At 45.9% G+C, this 16,921-nt stretch overlaps 1 protein-coding gene across 3 annotated transcripts in view; it reads left to right on the top strand.

Moving 5' to 3' along the window:
- The window catches only part of PAN3 (poly(A) specific ribonuclease subunit PAN3), a 73,982-nt gene extending 57,550 nt beyond the window's left edge, over window positions 1-16,432 (top strand). The window contains exons 13-19 of one of the 3 annotated variants that reach the window (XM_029048465.2): window positions 1,089-1,254; window positions 1,593-1,680; window positions 4,346-4,485; window positions 5,640-5,769; window positions 7,868-7,965; window positions 8,622-8,686; window positions 10,654-10,739. In XM_029048465.2, coding sequence (XP_028904298.1) covers window positions 1,089-1,254; window positions 1,593-1,680; window positions 4,346-4,485; window positions 5,640-5,769; window positions 7,868-7,965; window positions 8,622-8,655 — 656 coding nt within the window. In that variant the 3' untranslated portion in view covers window positions 8,656-8,686; window positions 10,654-10,739. The other 2 variants (XM_029048464.2, XM_029048466.2) reach the window with 2 other exon arrangements.
- The last annotated feature ends 489 nt before the right edge of the window (window positions 16,433-16,921 follow it).

Genomic DNA, 16,921 nt, shown 5'->3' on the forward strand with positions numbered 1-16,921 from the left:
ATTTTTGACTCTTCTTTATTCCTTTCCCTGTAGACCAGGGGTGGACCAGCTAGTTAATGTCAGACCACTTCTGGGGCTGGAAATGGCTGTGTGGCCAGATGCCTTAAGATTAAAAGACGTTCCACCGCTCTTCACTGACGTTCCACAGCGTGGCTTAGTGGAAGGAGCATGGGCTTGGGAGTCAGAGGACTTGGGATCTAAATCGGCTCCGCTACTTGTCTGCTGTGTGACCCTGGGCGAGCCACTTAACTTTTCGATGCCCCAGTTACCTCATCTGTAAAATGGGGATTAAGACCGTGAGCCATGTGGGACAACCTGATTACCTTGTATCTACCCCAGTGCTTAGAACAGTCGATAAGGATAAGAATAATAGCTGGTAGGATTGTCCAGATAGTCTCTACTTCTTGAGCATCTATAGTATTTGTAGGGGTTATTTTTGTAGTAAGTATTGTTGAGTGCTTGGCACATAGTAAGCACTTAAATACCATAATTATTATTATTATCCTTTGGACTATCCAGCCCCAACAGAATCACACCAAGTAGCAGCCGTTCTATATGACATTGTCCTCCCATTTTTGCCAGTCAGTGTCCAGTAAAATATCTTTAAATGGTAATGTCCTACTTTATAAGCTAAATCTTTCCATCCTCTCCTCTCTCTACCACCCTGAAAAAAAGAATCCCTTCAGGTGGGTTGTTAAAAGGTCTTCCTGCGAGTATGAAAGGAACCCAGCAGGGTAGTGAGTTCGGATGAGGAAACCGACACAGAGAAAAGTTAAGTGACTTGGCCAAGGTGACACAGGCAAACTGGGGAGCCAGACTAGAATCCACACCCCAATTAGAATACAAAGCCATACTACTTTTCACTTTTTGGATTAATTTGTTCCTAAATCTTTGTTCAATTCCTCATTATTTACAATTTTTTTTCTAGTTCCAAAAAGTAACTGTTCAGGAGTGAGATCTGTGACACAGGCATTGACTTTTAACGAGGAACTGCTACTGTATTCTAGCTGAAACTATAGGCATATCGTTAGCTTGAAAAAACATGTTTATGCATATATATATATATATGTATATTTTTTTCTTTTTAGGGCAGCATGACGGGCCGTTACCTCGACAGCACGCTGGTTTGTTGCCGGAGTCTCTCATTTGGGCGTATATTGTCCAGCTGAGTTCAGCCCTGCGAACCGTCCACACTGCAGGCTTGGCATGTCGGGTGATGGACCCAACGAAGATCTTGGTAACTGGCAAAACGAGGTAATGGTGCTCTTTGTGGCTTAGTTTATTCTGCCCTTCAGAACACCAGTCAGAATAAGTGGGGAATCAAATGATGCATAATCTACCCTATCAAGACGTAGAGTGGGTTTCCCAGCTGCTGCTGCTTCTAGCGTGCAGAAAAAGAAAATTGAATTTGATCTCGGCTAGATGATGTAGCTCATCATTCCTTAGTAGCTTTGTAAATAGTACTGCTTAGTTGCAGCCTATGAAAGTGATTCTAACCCAAGTAGACAACTCAGAAGAGAAAATGTGAAGTTTCTTGAGTTTTTGACAAAAGATTGATTATCTCCTTTCTCTAAATATGTTTCTCCCTGTAGGTTACGAGTAAACTGTGTTGGTGTTTTTGATGTTTTAACATTTGATAGCAGTCAGAATAATCCACTGGCACTAATGGCTCAATTTCAGGTAAGCATAATTAAGGGGATTTCATGCCATTTTATACGGTTTATTTTGGATTTTTTTCTGCAAAGAAGGTTCATGTTATTTAATACTCCAACTTTACTGAGTAATTCATCACCTATTTTAAGAGCTCACAAATTTAGGGCGGTTAACACCTTAACAGTTCTCCTCTACCCCTGCCTCCCCCAACCCAAAGCTCCCCGTATGTTCTCCTCAAAGATGTAAAATTAATCCCATTTCAGCTGGTTACATATGAAGACTTGTTTTGCTAAAAGTTGGTATGATGAGGGGGCAGTCTCTCAACTGGAGATCACGTGTCCATTCCTTGTAGTACAATCAAGCATCTGTCTCCAGTTTCTCTCTTTCTCTCTCAGTCAGTGTGAGAAAGGGAATGAAACAAAAAGGAGGGCAGAGGAAGAAAGTGATTTCTAACCTCAGACTAGCTGACGAGTTCACTTTCCTTCCTCATCCATTGATGCACAGGAAGTATAAGATGGCAGGAACAATCAGTCAGTGCTGATGATGCAAATTGCCCTAAAGTTGATTTCTTCAGCAGTCAAAGGTTTAGCAGTTTCAGAAGTGTTTGTGTGTGTGTGTGCGTGTGTGTGTATGTGATTGTGTGATTTTTTTGGATCCTCCAACTTCTAGAATAAGCAGGTAGGAAAAGATTATAGACGTCCTAGAAAGGGGGAGTGTGGTAGAGCAAGAGAGGATTCTTGAGAAAGGAATGCATTGTTTCTTGCAGTCTATTTTTCATAGTCTGTTTCAGACACGTGAATAGAGACTGACTTACAGTATAATGGACATAAGTAGAGCCATAGATAGAATCAGAAAAAGAAATCAAGAATTGAAAACCAGGAAGAAACTGAAAATGAGTTGGGGGGAATTCCTCCAGAATACAACAAATGGGGGGAAAAAAACAGACAGAGGTAAGAAGCAGAACAACAAATGAGACTCATCTAGCGTGAAAAGAAATGTTGCGCTATCCTAAATGTTAAGTATTTTCATTCAAAATAAAGGTAATGAAAAATAAGCAGAATTCACCTTTTTTAATAATAATAATAATGTTGGTATTTGTTAAGCGCTTACTATGTGCAGAGCACTGTTCTAAGTGCTGGGGTAAACACAGGGGAATCAGGTTGTCCCACGTGGGGCTCACAGTCTTAATCCCCATTTTTACAGATGAGGGAACTGAGGTACAGAGAAGTTAAGTGACTCGCCCACAGTCACACAGCTGACAAGTGGCAGAGCTGGGATTCGAACTCATGAGCCCCGACTCCAAAGCCCGTGCTCTTTCCACTGCGCCACACTGCTTCTCTGAAAAAGCCTTAGACCATTCCAAGGACACGGCTTTTTCTAAAATAATATTTCTCCTTTTTAGTCCTTTTCTAGGGACCAGGGGAGGAAGAATGTGTTTGTTATAAATGTGAACCATTTAAAAAATCCTCCCCTTCTTCACACTTTAGGTTCTCAGGCTGCCCGGAGCTGGGGAGTAATGGCTACAGCCAGGGGGGGTGGGAAAGGCTGAGGAAGGGGGCTGGGAGTTGGGGCGAGCTGGCACAGTAGCCGGTTTGGGAGGCCTGGCCCCTGCCCACCCGGGCGGCCACCCAGCCCCATTTGGGCTACGGGGTGGTCAGCACTCCCTGCTCGGGCCACTGAAGTGGAAGCTGTTGGGGATGACCCTTCTAAATTGTTTCTGTGTGGAACCGGATTTCACACTTCCATTAGTGGTCCCTATTTTCAAAGTTTCTCATTCCATAAAGTGAATTAACTCGTCGGTTTTAAGTGGTAACATTTAAACAGAATTAATTATGGAACATATTAGAATTTGACCTGTTTTTAAACTTGTAGTGCTGTACCACTGGGAGCATAGGGGTGTCCAGTTGTATTCTGAAAATTCCTTCAAGGACACTGTCCTTCAAGGAAGAGAAAGTAGAATTGCCTTTCTACCAGCATTCCACTCGGCCCACAGTTAGAAAAAGACATATTTTTCAAGAATGGCACCTCAACTTTGCATTTTCAAAACGAAATTCTATCTTTTTTCATTAATCTATTTAATAAGTGTCTTGCCTGAGAAGGTTTTAATACTAAAAAAAATGGTCAGAATTATGATGCCTCTTTGAAGCCCCGTTGACTTCATGAACTACTGTAAGCGCTAAACTCCAGAGTGATGGTTTTTTAAAAAAAAACAACAAAAAACCCCCCAACAACAACAACAAAAAACCCTTCACAAGGACTCAGATGTGTTGTTGAAAAGGGACCAAAATAAACTTGCCATTTAAAGACCGAGTCTTAAGGAATCGAACCAGAGGCCATTTTAATGAAGCCGCCAAAATTCATCCCCTTTTTATTTACAGACTCCCCAGAGACAAGGCAGCCTTAAAAAGTGTGCCAGTGACACCTTGGTCATGGTTCTTGATATATCAGTAAGTGGGGTTCATTAGCTGGGTAGATTGCAGTGTCCTGAGGTTGAGATTTTATGAAATACAGTCCCATTTTGGTACATCAGTAATTCCAGGGATTCACAGTGTTAAATGCTTAGAGGAAATGCTTTCTTAGCGCTCACTGTAAATGAATGATGCATTGTTATTTTCCTGTAATGAAAAGCCATGTCTATGTACTTTAAAACTGTATCTGGTAGAGATATATCATGTTCATTTTTTCATATCAGCAAGCAGATCTGATCTCGTTAGGAAAAGTTGTGTTGGCTTTGGCTTGCAACTCTTTGGCAGGAATTCAGCGAGAGAATTTACAGAAAGCTATGGAACTAGTGACAATCAACTATTCCTCTGATCTGAAGAATCTGATTTTGTAAGTTTTGATATATTATGACTTAAGAAAATTGTTTGAAATTCTTTGGAATTTGACCAAAATGAAGGTTTAAATATGAATCAAATTTATCTTTAAGATTGGTCTTCGACCGATAGGATGAGCTTTTTCTTTTACTCCTGCCCTGAAAAAAAACCAGAACAAAAGTTTTCACTGAACTTGTTCCCCATGTTGTAATTCAGTAGCGGTAGAGAAATTTTCAAATTTCCTGCTTCTGCTCCATTTAACCTGTCGCATACGACCCTCAAAATATGGGAGGAATTGAGGTTAATTTTTCCCAAACTCATTTCATTCTTTGATTTGCACGCTGTAATCCTCAGAGGCTGTTGTACAAAAGTAGCCCCGTCAACGGTGGACAGCCGAGTTTCTGTTAATGATTAGTCCTGCACAAACCCCACCTGGCCCTCCGGGAGCCCCATCTCAGACCCACTCTGACCCATTTGAATGCTGGAACTGTCCCCTAGTGTAAAGGCTGCCTCGTTCCCCCCTGCGGCTGGAGTCGACCCCGTGACTCCAAACGATCAGGTTGTCCGCTTGACAGGATTAAGGAGGAATGTGTTACAGCTCTGGCTCATGATCTGTGACAGTAGAGGATCTCAAACTCTTTTGGATTGGTTCCCAGAACTGTCATTCAAAAGGGGACCCAGAAAGGGATGGAGGCTTTCGTTTTCAATAAAGTGAAATTCAAGCTTTCTCACTGGGTGTGGACAGTTGAGCGGAAGGAAGAAGTTTGTCCCCCACTTCCTACCATCTTCATCTCCACCTGCCTTCACGTCATTTCCCTTTCTCATGTCATGAAAGGTGGCAGCAGGAACCCGACAGAGAAAGAATTGATATTTCTGTTCCTCCCCTGGTGCTTCTCAAGATCGCACCAGGGGAAATGTGTCGATGGAAGCCCATATTTCTGTTAGAGTAGGGTCATCCCTCTAGACTGTAAGCTCATTTTTGGCAGGGTGTGTGTCCGTTCATTGTTATATTTTACTCTCCCAAGCACTCAGTTCAGTGCTTTGCGCTCGATAAATATGACTGACCAACTGACTGACCCTGATTTTGACTAAGAAGGATTTTCTAAACGGTTCATCCCAGCTTGCTGGGCTGCACATTCACCTGTAATGCCGCCTGTTTGTTTTGGGTAGGTATTTGCTGACTGACCAAAACCGGCTCCGTAGTGTAAATGATATCATGCCAATGATCGGTGCTCGATTCTATACCCAGTTGGATGCTGCCCAAATGAGAAATGATGTTATAGAGGAAGATCTGGCCAAGGTAAATGAGGGGGGGCTGGGAAGTACACCTCAACTAGAAATAGATCGTGCAATAAAGTCCCAAACCGCACTGGGAGCTCCCCAAGGGCAAGGGTGTGGGCTGTTTCTCTTCCCCAAGACACTCGGTGGCGTTGGCTACTGAAAATCCACTCTTCTAGAACAGCCTGCTCATCCATCTGTGCTCCCCTCTGTCTTGCTGGCCCTGCAGTGGAACAAGTGACCACTGGCTTGTTGGGGCAGGATGGCGCTAAATCTTGCAATGTTCTGCCAGGGGCTCGGGCAGTGTTGCAATATTTAAACATCCCTAACATCCCAGAGAGGGAGGGCATGTTCGAGGGTCCAAGCAGAATCCCAGAATTTTGTTTCTGCCACACCACCACAATAAAAAAAATTTCTTGGCACCAACCCATTTTGTTCAAACAGGTTTTTACCCTGTATTGAATTCTATGGGTGGTAAATCCGCTCCTCCGAAAAGCATGCTGATGCAGAAAAATGCAGGCATTATTGGTCAAAGAGTCCTTCAAGACAGTCAAACGATCATGCTACCCTGCCTTCTCTGGTCTTTTGGTCTTCTGTGATTTTCCCGCTATTGTGTCTGCTAATCCAGCAATGCAAAATTGTAAAGTTGTAGCAGTTTACAAAGCAGTTATCAAGAGATGGGAGTGTTTGTTTGAATCCCCCCCCCACCCCTTCCCTCAAAATTTTGTTACCTAAGGGGTAGAATTTGTCACTTGTTGGTCGATTTAAAAAGAAGGTAGAGATTTGAATGAATGTGAATTTTAAACCGGGATGGATAGGAGGTGTTCATCCTTCTTGCTTTATAGATTAACACCCCTATTCCCGTTTATTTTGGCAGCTGCTGAAAATTTCATTCTCTGCCTACCCATCATCCCCCTTTTCATTTTTTATGTGCCCACAGCCACTATCTGGAGGCTGGGTGGGGGTAACATGAGCACTAGTGTGGAGTCCTTGGAGACCCTCACATAGGTGATGGGGGACCACCACAGCCCCCAGAACTCCACTTTGAGCTGATCACCAGTATTTCAGATCTACGTCATTCACCTCACTTCCCGTGCTGCTCATTCCCTTGGGAGATTCGGTAAAAGGTAGGCCCGGCGGCTGAAACCTCTTCTCAGGGTGAGAATTTCCACTCTTGAGCCCGAACTCCTGGCAAAAGGCTGAAAATAGGGCTGGGGCACCCTAGGAGAGGGCCGGGAGAAGTCGTCTGGCCTGAGCCCGGGCTTCACCCGTGAAGAAATGCTTCGTTGGCTTCGCTCTTGGGTCTAAGGCGATGACAGTCTTATTGTCTCCCGCTGCCTAGTTGAGTCCCCCGAGTCAGGGAGCGGACCTCTCATCGTAGCGGGGAAAAAGCAAATTGGAGGCATTAGATTTTGTCATTTCTTTGGCATTAAGGGTCCTTTAGATTCATTTACCCTGCCAAATTTTCCTCTTTAGGAACTTGATTTGCGGCCCCCCCTCCCCCCACGACTTTTTGTTTGCATTTATCGTTTGGGTTCATTCTTGAGTCTAATAGTACCGCAGCTCCATCGTATGGGTCACCTTGCTTCTCCCCCTCCTCCCTTTCCTCCCCAGGGTATGGAACGAGTGGATTTTATAGGGGTCTGGCTGCTCCTGTGAGAAACGTGGAGTAGGGAGAGGGGAAAGAGTCGCCTCTTTCCCATGCCTAGGCCTTGTCCTGCGCTACGCGGCCACACTTTATCCGGTCAGTTGCCGAGCCCGATGGCCCCGGGGGTATACGGGGGCGAGCGGTGAGGGAGTCCAGGGGCAGGGGAAGGCTGGATCCCCAGAACATTGCTGCTCCAGAGTGAGGCTTCTGAAGCGACTCTCCCGGAGTAGAGAAACCACACTCCTCTGGTCTGGACCCCAACGGGGACCATCTCTCCAGAGCCCTTCCGTCTCTCTAGCCAGAATGACCACGGCCATCTCATCTCCCAGCTGGAGCCGAGAAGGGCTCTAGCTGGGGAGAACTGCGTGCGCTGGGGGGGAAATGAACTGGTCGAATGTCTCAGGTGTAAGTTGATTTTCTGCGTTGGTCAACCCCCCTCCCCCCAACCCCTTGTTAATTTTTTTCTTTTGAGGATCGAAGAACGTTATTATTTCCGGCATGTCCTATAATAACCAGGGTAAGAGTGGTATGCCGAAGTAAGAGCCGAAGCACCACCTTCTTCCGTCAGAGGTATAGCTTTGAGGCTTTCAGAGCAATTACAATGCGTAGCATCCCCGCAGGCATTCTGTACTGACAGTACCGTAGCCAGCTCGGTGAGGTTTAAAAAGTTTTTGCCGCAGTTAAAAGCATTTACCACGGTGACTGTTTGAAACCCACACAGCGTGGCAGACTAAGTATTAGTTTGCTTTGCAGCGCTCTGCTGGTTAAAGCTCGAATTAACGCTTACTGGAACATTCCCCAGAGTGAGAGTTTGGATCTTGGGGCAGGAGGGGAAAAAAGGGGGATTTGAGTTGTTGAAGTGCTCGAAATCCCCCTCGATCTGGCCCTTCAAGGGCATTCAAATCTTTCCTCTTGGTTCCTGTTAAATGGGGTATTTGGAGTTCCTACAGTTGCCTCCTCCTATAACGCCATCCCAAGTGTGGAAACTCCCTCTCAGTGTGCAGAGTGCTCAAAGCACCTAACCTGGGGAATCCGAAAATTCAGGTAGACACTGTTGTTGATGTCTGCGGATAGGCTGAAATTCAGACTCTTCCCTGTCTCGGGATGTGCTTGGCTTATTTTATTTCTGTTCAGAGACTCAGATTTCTACTTTGTAACTCGTACAAGCATTCACGTTTGATATTGTCCCCAAATACTCACATTAATAACTCTCTTTTGTTTCATAGGAAGTTCAAAATGGAAGACTGTTTAGGCTTCTAGCAAAATTGGGAACAATCAATGAGAGGCCAGAGTAAGGATATATAGTACTTATTTCATAATATGTTTTTATTTGCTCAAGGGTGACGTCCTTGGAGGGGAAGCCACGGGCCAGGGTCCTGACATTTTTCACTAGAAAAGGCAGTAAGCGCTCAAGGGAACTAAACAGACGATGGTAGAAAACTATTCAATGAAGGAAATGGAAAACAGACTCACCTGGGGTGGGGGATGTGACTAGATAGGCACCCACACGCCCATATACACACACATACATATATATGCATGTATACGCACACTCTCTTTCCCTGTCCCTCCCTCTGTCTTTCCCTTTCTTGCTCTGTAGAGATTGAGGGAGTTGTGAGTGATTCAAGCAGACATATAAAGTTCACTAGTTTTTCTGTCCCTTCTGCCCCCTACCTCTCTTAGTCCCAATCAGATCATTTCTTCATTTCTCCACTGGCCAAAAAAAGTGCTGTTTTTACCCTGACCAGATCATTTCGTCATTTCCTCCCCATGGTCCTGAAAGATGCCCTACTGTAGAAGTATTTCCAAAGTAGCGGCTGTCCACAGTGCCTGCCCGGCCCAGGGCCCGCTTTCTGCTTTTGGCCAAATGAGTTGAATTTGCAGAGCATCGACGTCAGTCGCGTGGCAGGCCACTGGGCCTTTGTTTAGAAGAGGCAGGGCCTCTGCGTCGTGGAGTCAGTCGTCATTGTGTTGTTCCTTCACCGGGCAAAGAGACAGAGACCTCTCTCTCGGGAGTGCTGGCCTGAGAGCGTGCACCTGGTTGAGCAGGGCCAGGACTCGGTGAAAAAGAGCCCATGGCATTAAACAGAGACCATGGGCGGACACTTGTCTCACTTTCCCAGAGTCCAAGCTCTTCCGGAGCGCTGCCTGTATCCCGGGACTTAGCGGACGCTAGATTGGCAAAGCCGTTGGCTCTGTCTTCGAAACATCTGCAGGCTCTGATCTCAGGAAATCTCCCAATTCAAATTTGTATTTATTGTTTCCCAAAGGGAGGGAGGCAGTGTGTGTGTGCGTGGGCACTTGTGAGTCTCCCCCCTCCCCGGGTATGGGAGAGGGTTGGGAACAAGCAGGCTGAGCCATTATTTGACCTGGTGCCTCTTCCAGGCCCACAGGAGATTTCCAGCCCCACTTGTTCCTGCCCCTCAGGCATCGGCCCCTCCTGTCCCAAGTGTCTGACTTGTCAGTGTCTTTGACTCAGCTCCCTCTTCTCTCCATGGGCAAGGCTGAGCAGGGACAGTCCCCCCAATATTGGAGTGGGGAAAGGATTTGGAAAGACGTCGGCTGTCCGGCTGAACCACCAAAGTCTGTTTCCCTTTTAGTCTTTGCTCTTTGAGTCATGGGTTTTTTTGTTGTTGTTTGGAAAAGCAAATGAATTCAACCTGACAAAAATATGGTCTACACAGAGCCCCCTTGTTGGTTAATAATAACCTTGGGGAATTATAAAGAGGATACAAAAAATGTGATCCACACTATGTAAAACATTCAACATTGAAGTCCATTTCATTTTTCTTCCAAATTCTTGCCTTCTAAGACTCCAAGCTTGTTGTGGGTGGGGAGTGTGTCTGTTATATTGTTGTGTTGTAGTCTCCCAAGCGCTTAGAATAGTGCTCTGCACACAGAAAGCGCTAAATAAATCCGATTGATTCCAAAATTTGGAATTTTTTTTCAATTGCCAATAACCAGTATTTTGGAATTTCAAAAAGTTCCATTCTTTGAGATTAGTTAGAAAGCAGTTTATTTTAAGTATCGGTTACTATCAGAGCCTCCCTCTTGCCGGGAACCTCCCCGCACCTTCCTTCTCCCCCCGCCAAAAGCAACTGGCAGAAAGCTGATTTGTTTCCATCTGAGGAACCACACTGATCCATGAGAATAATAACCGGTGGCCATCTGTCAGAGAAAGCAATGTCCAAACTCAGAAGTTAAAGAATATTTCCTTCAGTTTGCATGGTATTCACTTGAAATATTTTCCCCCTTCAGGTTTCAGAAAGACCCGACCTGGTCAGAAACCGGAGACCGGTATTTGCTGAAACTCTTTAGGGATCACCTTTTCCACCAAGTGACTGAAGCGGGGACCCCCTGGATCGACCTCAGTCACATTATCTCCTGTCTCAACAAGGTAACCGCCCGGGTCTGACGTGGCCATGCTCCGTTCTCAGTTGCCCCGTCAGGTGGCACCCTGCCAGGGTTCGATTTCGCATGGAATCCCTCGAAGATTAGGCTTGTGCGTCCTTTTTGGAAGGGAGGGCACCTTCACCCAACGTAGCCCAGCGCAAGCGTAATCTGGGAAGAAACGGGGGACGGGCCGGAGATAAGAACCATCGTAGTGGAGAGGTTGGAAGAACTGGGGCCAGGTCTGCAAAGACTTCATAGAGAGAGTGAGACTCGAGCAGAGTTTGGGAAGAGGGGAAAGATGGAAGAAATCAGCCCTGGTGTTCTGGGTTATGAGCCGTACCCGTCCAGCCGAGGATTCTGCCTCCGACAGAGGCGGCGGAGGGAGTGTGACTGTGGCCCTCCATTCTGATGGAGAGGCTCCACGGTGAAGGGGTTGGGATGTGACATGTTTTGGAGGTGTGAGAGAGAGTGATGAATCGAGTGCAGAAGCAGCAAGTTCATGACGGGAGCCAGATGGAGTGGGAGAGGAATGCAGTTTCTAACGCTTCCAGTTTAGAGAAAGATATGATGATTTGTAAAACCTGCCTACCCACCCACTCACACACACCCTCTCCTCTCTTCCGTCCTCTCACCTCCCCCAGAGGCACTGTTCTACTCTTAGATTAGCATTTCTAGAAAATTCCAAGTGCCAACGATAGCCTTTTTGTTTTTCTTTTTGTCTTGGCAGAGCCCCAAATTTTCATATCTGTTTCGTAACGGAAGAATTCTTTTCCTTAAGAAAAGTCATGACTATGTATGAGGGAGCCTTTTTTTCAGATCTTTAAGTTTTTACATTGTTTGGTCTGTGGACACAACTTAAAAACTGACTTGACAGATCTTGAAGCACTGCCTGCCTATCATTTGAGCCACTTACCTTGTGTTGGCTATGCTGTGCTGGAAAAATGCAGATGGGAGAGGGCTTTCTACCTCTCGGCCTTGCCTGTGTTTTGTCCATTTTCCTTTGGTTTGAATACGCTGTGTTGCCATCCTTTTAAATTACTTCTGTCTTGGTTTTCTTAAAATTTCCTGACGATCTGATTTTAAGAAACCCAAGTTTATTAACTAAAGTACTGTAATGTCCATCTAGAGGGTAGGTCTGCCGTTGAGAAGGCCTTTTGGGCTAAGCTTTTCTTCTTTACTGCGCTTTCCTAAACTATTTGGCATTTGTTGCTTGCTTTTTCATCGTAGCTGACTGTATGATGGTGGCCCTCAGGGCTGATCTTTTGGAAGCAGCCTGGCCTAGTGGATTCAGCACAGGCCTGGGGGTCAGAGGACCTGGGTCCTAATTTTGGCTCCACCACTTGTCTGCTGAGTGATCCTGGGCAAGTTGCTAAATTTTTCTGCGCCTCAGTTTTCTTGTCGGAGGATTAAATCCTATGCCCTCTTATTTAAACTGTGAACCTCGTGGGACAGGGACTGGTTTCAACCGGATGAGCTTGTATCTGCCCCAGAGCTTAATACAGCACGTGGCACATAGTAAGTGCTCAAGTGCCATACTGATAATGATGATGATAATGATGTTCCGAGTCAGGGCAAGTCGCACCGTGAGCCTACCCTTTGTGGTACCCTATTCACCTTGCGCTTCCGTTATTTCATTCATTCAGTGAATTGTATTTATTTAGCATTTACTGTGTGCAAAGCACTGTCCTAAGCACTTATTTTCCCTTGGGTTTTTGCGTGCCGCATGGATCTCTCGGTCTCCAGGCCCGGGGTCCTGATGCGGACAAGGCACCGGAGCTACCCCAGCAGCCCCACGGGAGGAAGCCGGCTCCGGCCCGGGTTTGTGTGACCCTGCCAAGCTGTTCATCTAGACCACAAGCTCGTTGTGGGCAGGGAACGCGTCTGCTAACTCTGTGGAATTGAACTCTCCAAAATGCTCAGGACAGTGCTCCACTCATCGTAAGCACTCAGTCAATCTGTGGTATTTACTGACCGCTTTCTGTGTGTAGAATTTGGTGCGAAGTGCTAGGGAGAGGACTGGACAGCTGAATTAGCAGACGTGTTCCCTGCCCGTAAATCCCATTGTTTGATTGATTCCAGGAGTGATGCTTTCCCTGTGTGCCTCGTTCACGGGTGGATGCCTTTCTGGGGGCTGGACTGAATTCAAGACTTGGGTTTTTTTCATGTTACTGGCCAAAAACGGGGTCTCGCTAATGAGATAGGAACCCTCTTTCCTTTGAAATGGAGGGCCTGAATTATACAATCAAGTTGAGCGAGAGAGAAATCCACCTCTGCCCCACCCATCTCCTCCATCTGGGCCACGTCTCCCCCCCCCGCTTCCCCTCAGTTTTCTTTCCCACAGGGATGAGTTCCGTGTTTTCTGTTTCTGTTTCAGCTCGACGCTGGTGTTCCAGAGAAAATAAGCCTCATCTCCCGAGACGAAAAGAGCGTCCTCGTAGTGACTTACAGTGATTTAAAGCGTTGCTTTGAAAACACTTTCCAAGAACTCATCGCGGCCGCCAACGGCCAGTTGTAGTATTGGCAGGAAACATGCAGGACATGGCCCAGAAACTGACCCGAGAGCAAATTGCACTACGGCTGAGCCCCCGCCGCTGCCGCTGCCGCCGCGATCGTCGTCGTCGCTGCCGTGACCCTCCCGTTTGGCATCGGGGCCCCAGCCCGGAGGCGGGCGAGGCTGCTGCAGGTACACTGTTACTTGAAGGGGAGAACGTTTTACTCACCGAGAGCTACGGCTGCCGTCGGAGGCTTTGATCTGTGAAGAATTTTATTTTAGATCGAGGAACACCATTGGGTGTGTGATGTTCCTGCTTTTATTTTTTTTTCCACTTGTATATGCACTAATTTTAATTTTTTAAGACGTTTTCTGATCTCGGAAGTTTTGCCACACTGCGTCCTTTTAGAGGGGAGAGTATTTTCAGGGGCACCTCTGGGCCCCGTTTCTGTCACCGAGGATAACGGCAGATCCATTCATTCGATGCGTCTCTTGCCCGGCCTTGCGAAGAGGACCAGGTAAACAATCTCATAGCCACCGCATCCCATAAGTACAACTTCGTGCATAATCCTCGGGAAAGAGTGTCGTTTGCAAGCTCGGTATGCCGCCCACTGTTCGTTAAAGCAAACCGGACGACGAATATCAAACACACACACACACACACACAACACACACAGCCAACCAGAGAACAAAACAAAGAGTTGTGAATTGAGAGGTTTGAAATCCCCTGCCAGTTGATTTCAGTTTTGCTCGAGCAAAGTGTCAAAAAAAAGTATTCTGATTTGAGACAGTTGGACGGATATAGGAGCTATCAGGAGCGTCAGTCCTGGGCGACTCCAGATACAACCAGCGCCTTTTTATGGATTGGATGTATGTTTCCCTGCTAGTCAGGTGCATTTACATTTATGCAATTTTTTTAATAGAAAAATTTTTTTAAAGAAATTGTGTTCAAGGCCTGAAGTTTCAGGAGTGTATTATTTACAGTATCCTCTTTTTATATATATATATATATATACACGTATATATGTGTGTGTGTATGTATGTGCACATAGGTATAAGCACACACATATATGTATATATATGTATAGATATATATATATATATTTAAAATCTGTTCTTGGAACCACAGCTTTATTATGGTACTTTACACTGGATACAGATACAAAGACACTGTTTAGAAGATCAACCAAACACAGCAGTAGCCTGGCATCCAAGAGCTTTTTGAAGTTTTACAACCTGAATTTCGAGGGATAACTATCTGCTGTGCCTTTTGCAGTCACTGCTTAGCCCAAAGTAATGTTGCTTTTGATAATATTCCGAGACCCGTGGGATATCCCCTTGTAAGTCAGTCTCAAAAGTGGGACGTTGTCTCCCTCCTGCTCTTCGTCCTCCTTGTCCTCCTCCTCCTGCTCCTCGATTTCTTAACATTTGGACGCGCAGATGTCGCCAGACTTGGGTATTTGTGGGATTTCTTGTACAAGATCAAAACACCTCCACTTTGATACTGAAGACTGCCAAATCCATAGGAATTTTCTTTCATAAGAGCAGTAGTGAAGACTGTATCTCGCCTTCCCCAGCACTGAATGTTTTAATAGCACCGGGTGCTCACCACATGCAGAACAAGAAAAGGTGGAAACTCAGAAGGTCAGAACCGACTCCAAGCACTTGTAACCGATGCTACTGACTTCTATTTTAATAATTCTCAATGTTTGTAGTTTTCAGAGAAGTTTTTCCTTTTTCTCTGTCCACTTTTTATAAGCTTTAAAATGATTCTCCGCCTTGAGATTGGCTGTGAGAAAAAGCACCTCTCTTTACCCCGGGAGCTTTGAAGTCCAGGGAGCAGGCTTTACCCATTTTAGAGAACCGGCGGGGGCGGGAGGGGGGAGGAGAGGGAGGGGAGAACCCTCGTGTGATGGCATCAATTTTTGAGTTAAAACAAAAAAACAACAACAAAAAACCACTCCAAAGCCCAATTACTGTTGCATTGGACCTGGATGGCTTTTTTTTTAAAGGAAGGGGATGTTCAGTATTCGGAGGGTAATTGAAAATGGCCACCGTGATGTTTTCCCTTGCCGTTGAGAGGAACAAGAACCAGAAGAGAACCTGCAAAATAGCCTTTTATCATTGGCTTGTGTATTTGAGAGAGAGAGAGAGCAGCTGTCTTTTATATGTTTTTTGACAAATCATATTGTAATTCTTTTGTACAAAAAAGAAGTACTTGTATTCTAGGAGAAATATGAAATGCTTAATTTATAAGCGGGCTGAGATTTTTTCCAATATTGTTTTCTTTGAAAATGAACAAGGGGTGGGGGGGAGGGGTCATCGTCTGTTCAGTTCCAAGGTTTGGGAACCTTGAAAAACTTCATTTGGGGACCAATGTTTTGTGAAAGCAAAGGGCGGGAGGTCAAACAGGGCTTGACTTTCTCATCTTTCACAGACCAGCAAATTTCCCCTCGCGCGGGCAACGGCGATTGCCGGCCCAAACGTTTTTGCGTCATTGCTGCCACTCGGCTTCAGCCCCAGTAACCTCAGGACTTTGGTTTAGACTAAAAGATAGATGGCTGATCTGTTTCCTAAAGTAAATCTTGTCAGCCAGAACACTCCTCCACCTCCATCTTTGTAAGCTTTGTTTTATATTTATTTTTTATTTAGTCCATCCTTGGGAATGATTTTTCACAGGAGCCCCTTACCCGTTCTGCCTGGGTGTCGGCGGGAACCCACGCTACCCGTATCGTAAATTCCCTAGGGGAGGTTGTCCCTCGGTTCCAGCCTCTACCGTTCGTAGGAAGTTTACAGGGTCGCAAAAGAGTCCAGGAGTAAGATGTGACTTTGCCATTCCTTCCTGTTTTGACAGATCAAAAGCACAGAAAGGACAACCTTTGAAATCACGTGACGTTGGGCATTTTAATTTTTGTACCTGTTTTAAATTCTGTTCTGTATAATTGACTTTGTTGTAAATATTTTGGAGGGCACCTCTGTATCTTTGTTTTATCCTCGTCCCCGTGATGCGTGGCATCGCCCCTCCCGCCCCCCCGGCTCCAGACACCAGTCCGTTAAGTTCTAATGTCATGGTCCCAATGTGTTACTCATCTTTAATCCTATTTTCAGTCTCCTCGTGTACAGCAGTATTTTTAATAAAGAATTACAGGAATAGGTTTGCTTGACTCCCTCCCTACCAGGCCCTCCAAGTCAGCGTTGGGGTGCCGCATCCATTTCTGAAGCGTCTCCAGGTGGGAACCCCTGGGCCCCTGGTGCCCGTTGTCCCCGGTAAAAGGTGCGTAATAGCGCGTGCCCATTGGCTATCCCGCACGGCACAGGACCTGATCGTTCTTGGATTCCTCAGTCGGGGCAGGAGCCTCCCCAACCTGGCTTTTTTTTCCCCGCTCCTCGACTGGAGAGTCAGGCGGGGGAGCGGGATTCTCGTCGTCAGCCTCTGCGGAGTTCCGAGTTGTGTCTTAGGGTTTCTTTTCTGCTAGGGAAGGGTGCTCCGCTCAAGGGCTCCCGAGCCTGATGTGGCCTGTGTTTTTGGAACTTTGGGCTAGGGGGTCTTTGTCACCATCTAGACAGTCTTACCCACTCTGCGGACAGCACAGAAAAGGCTCTCTGCCTTCTTTCAATTTTTTTTTCTTTCAATCCAGCCTG

This window comes from Ornithorhynchus anatinus, chromosome 20, assembly GCF_004115215.2.
Source record: "Ornithorhynchus anatinus isolate Pmale09 chromosome 20, mOrnAna1.pri.v4, whole genome shotgun sequence".
NCBI lineage: Eukaryota > Metazoa > Chordata > Mammalia > Monotremata > Ornithorhynchidae > Ornithorhynchus > Ornithorhynchus anatinus.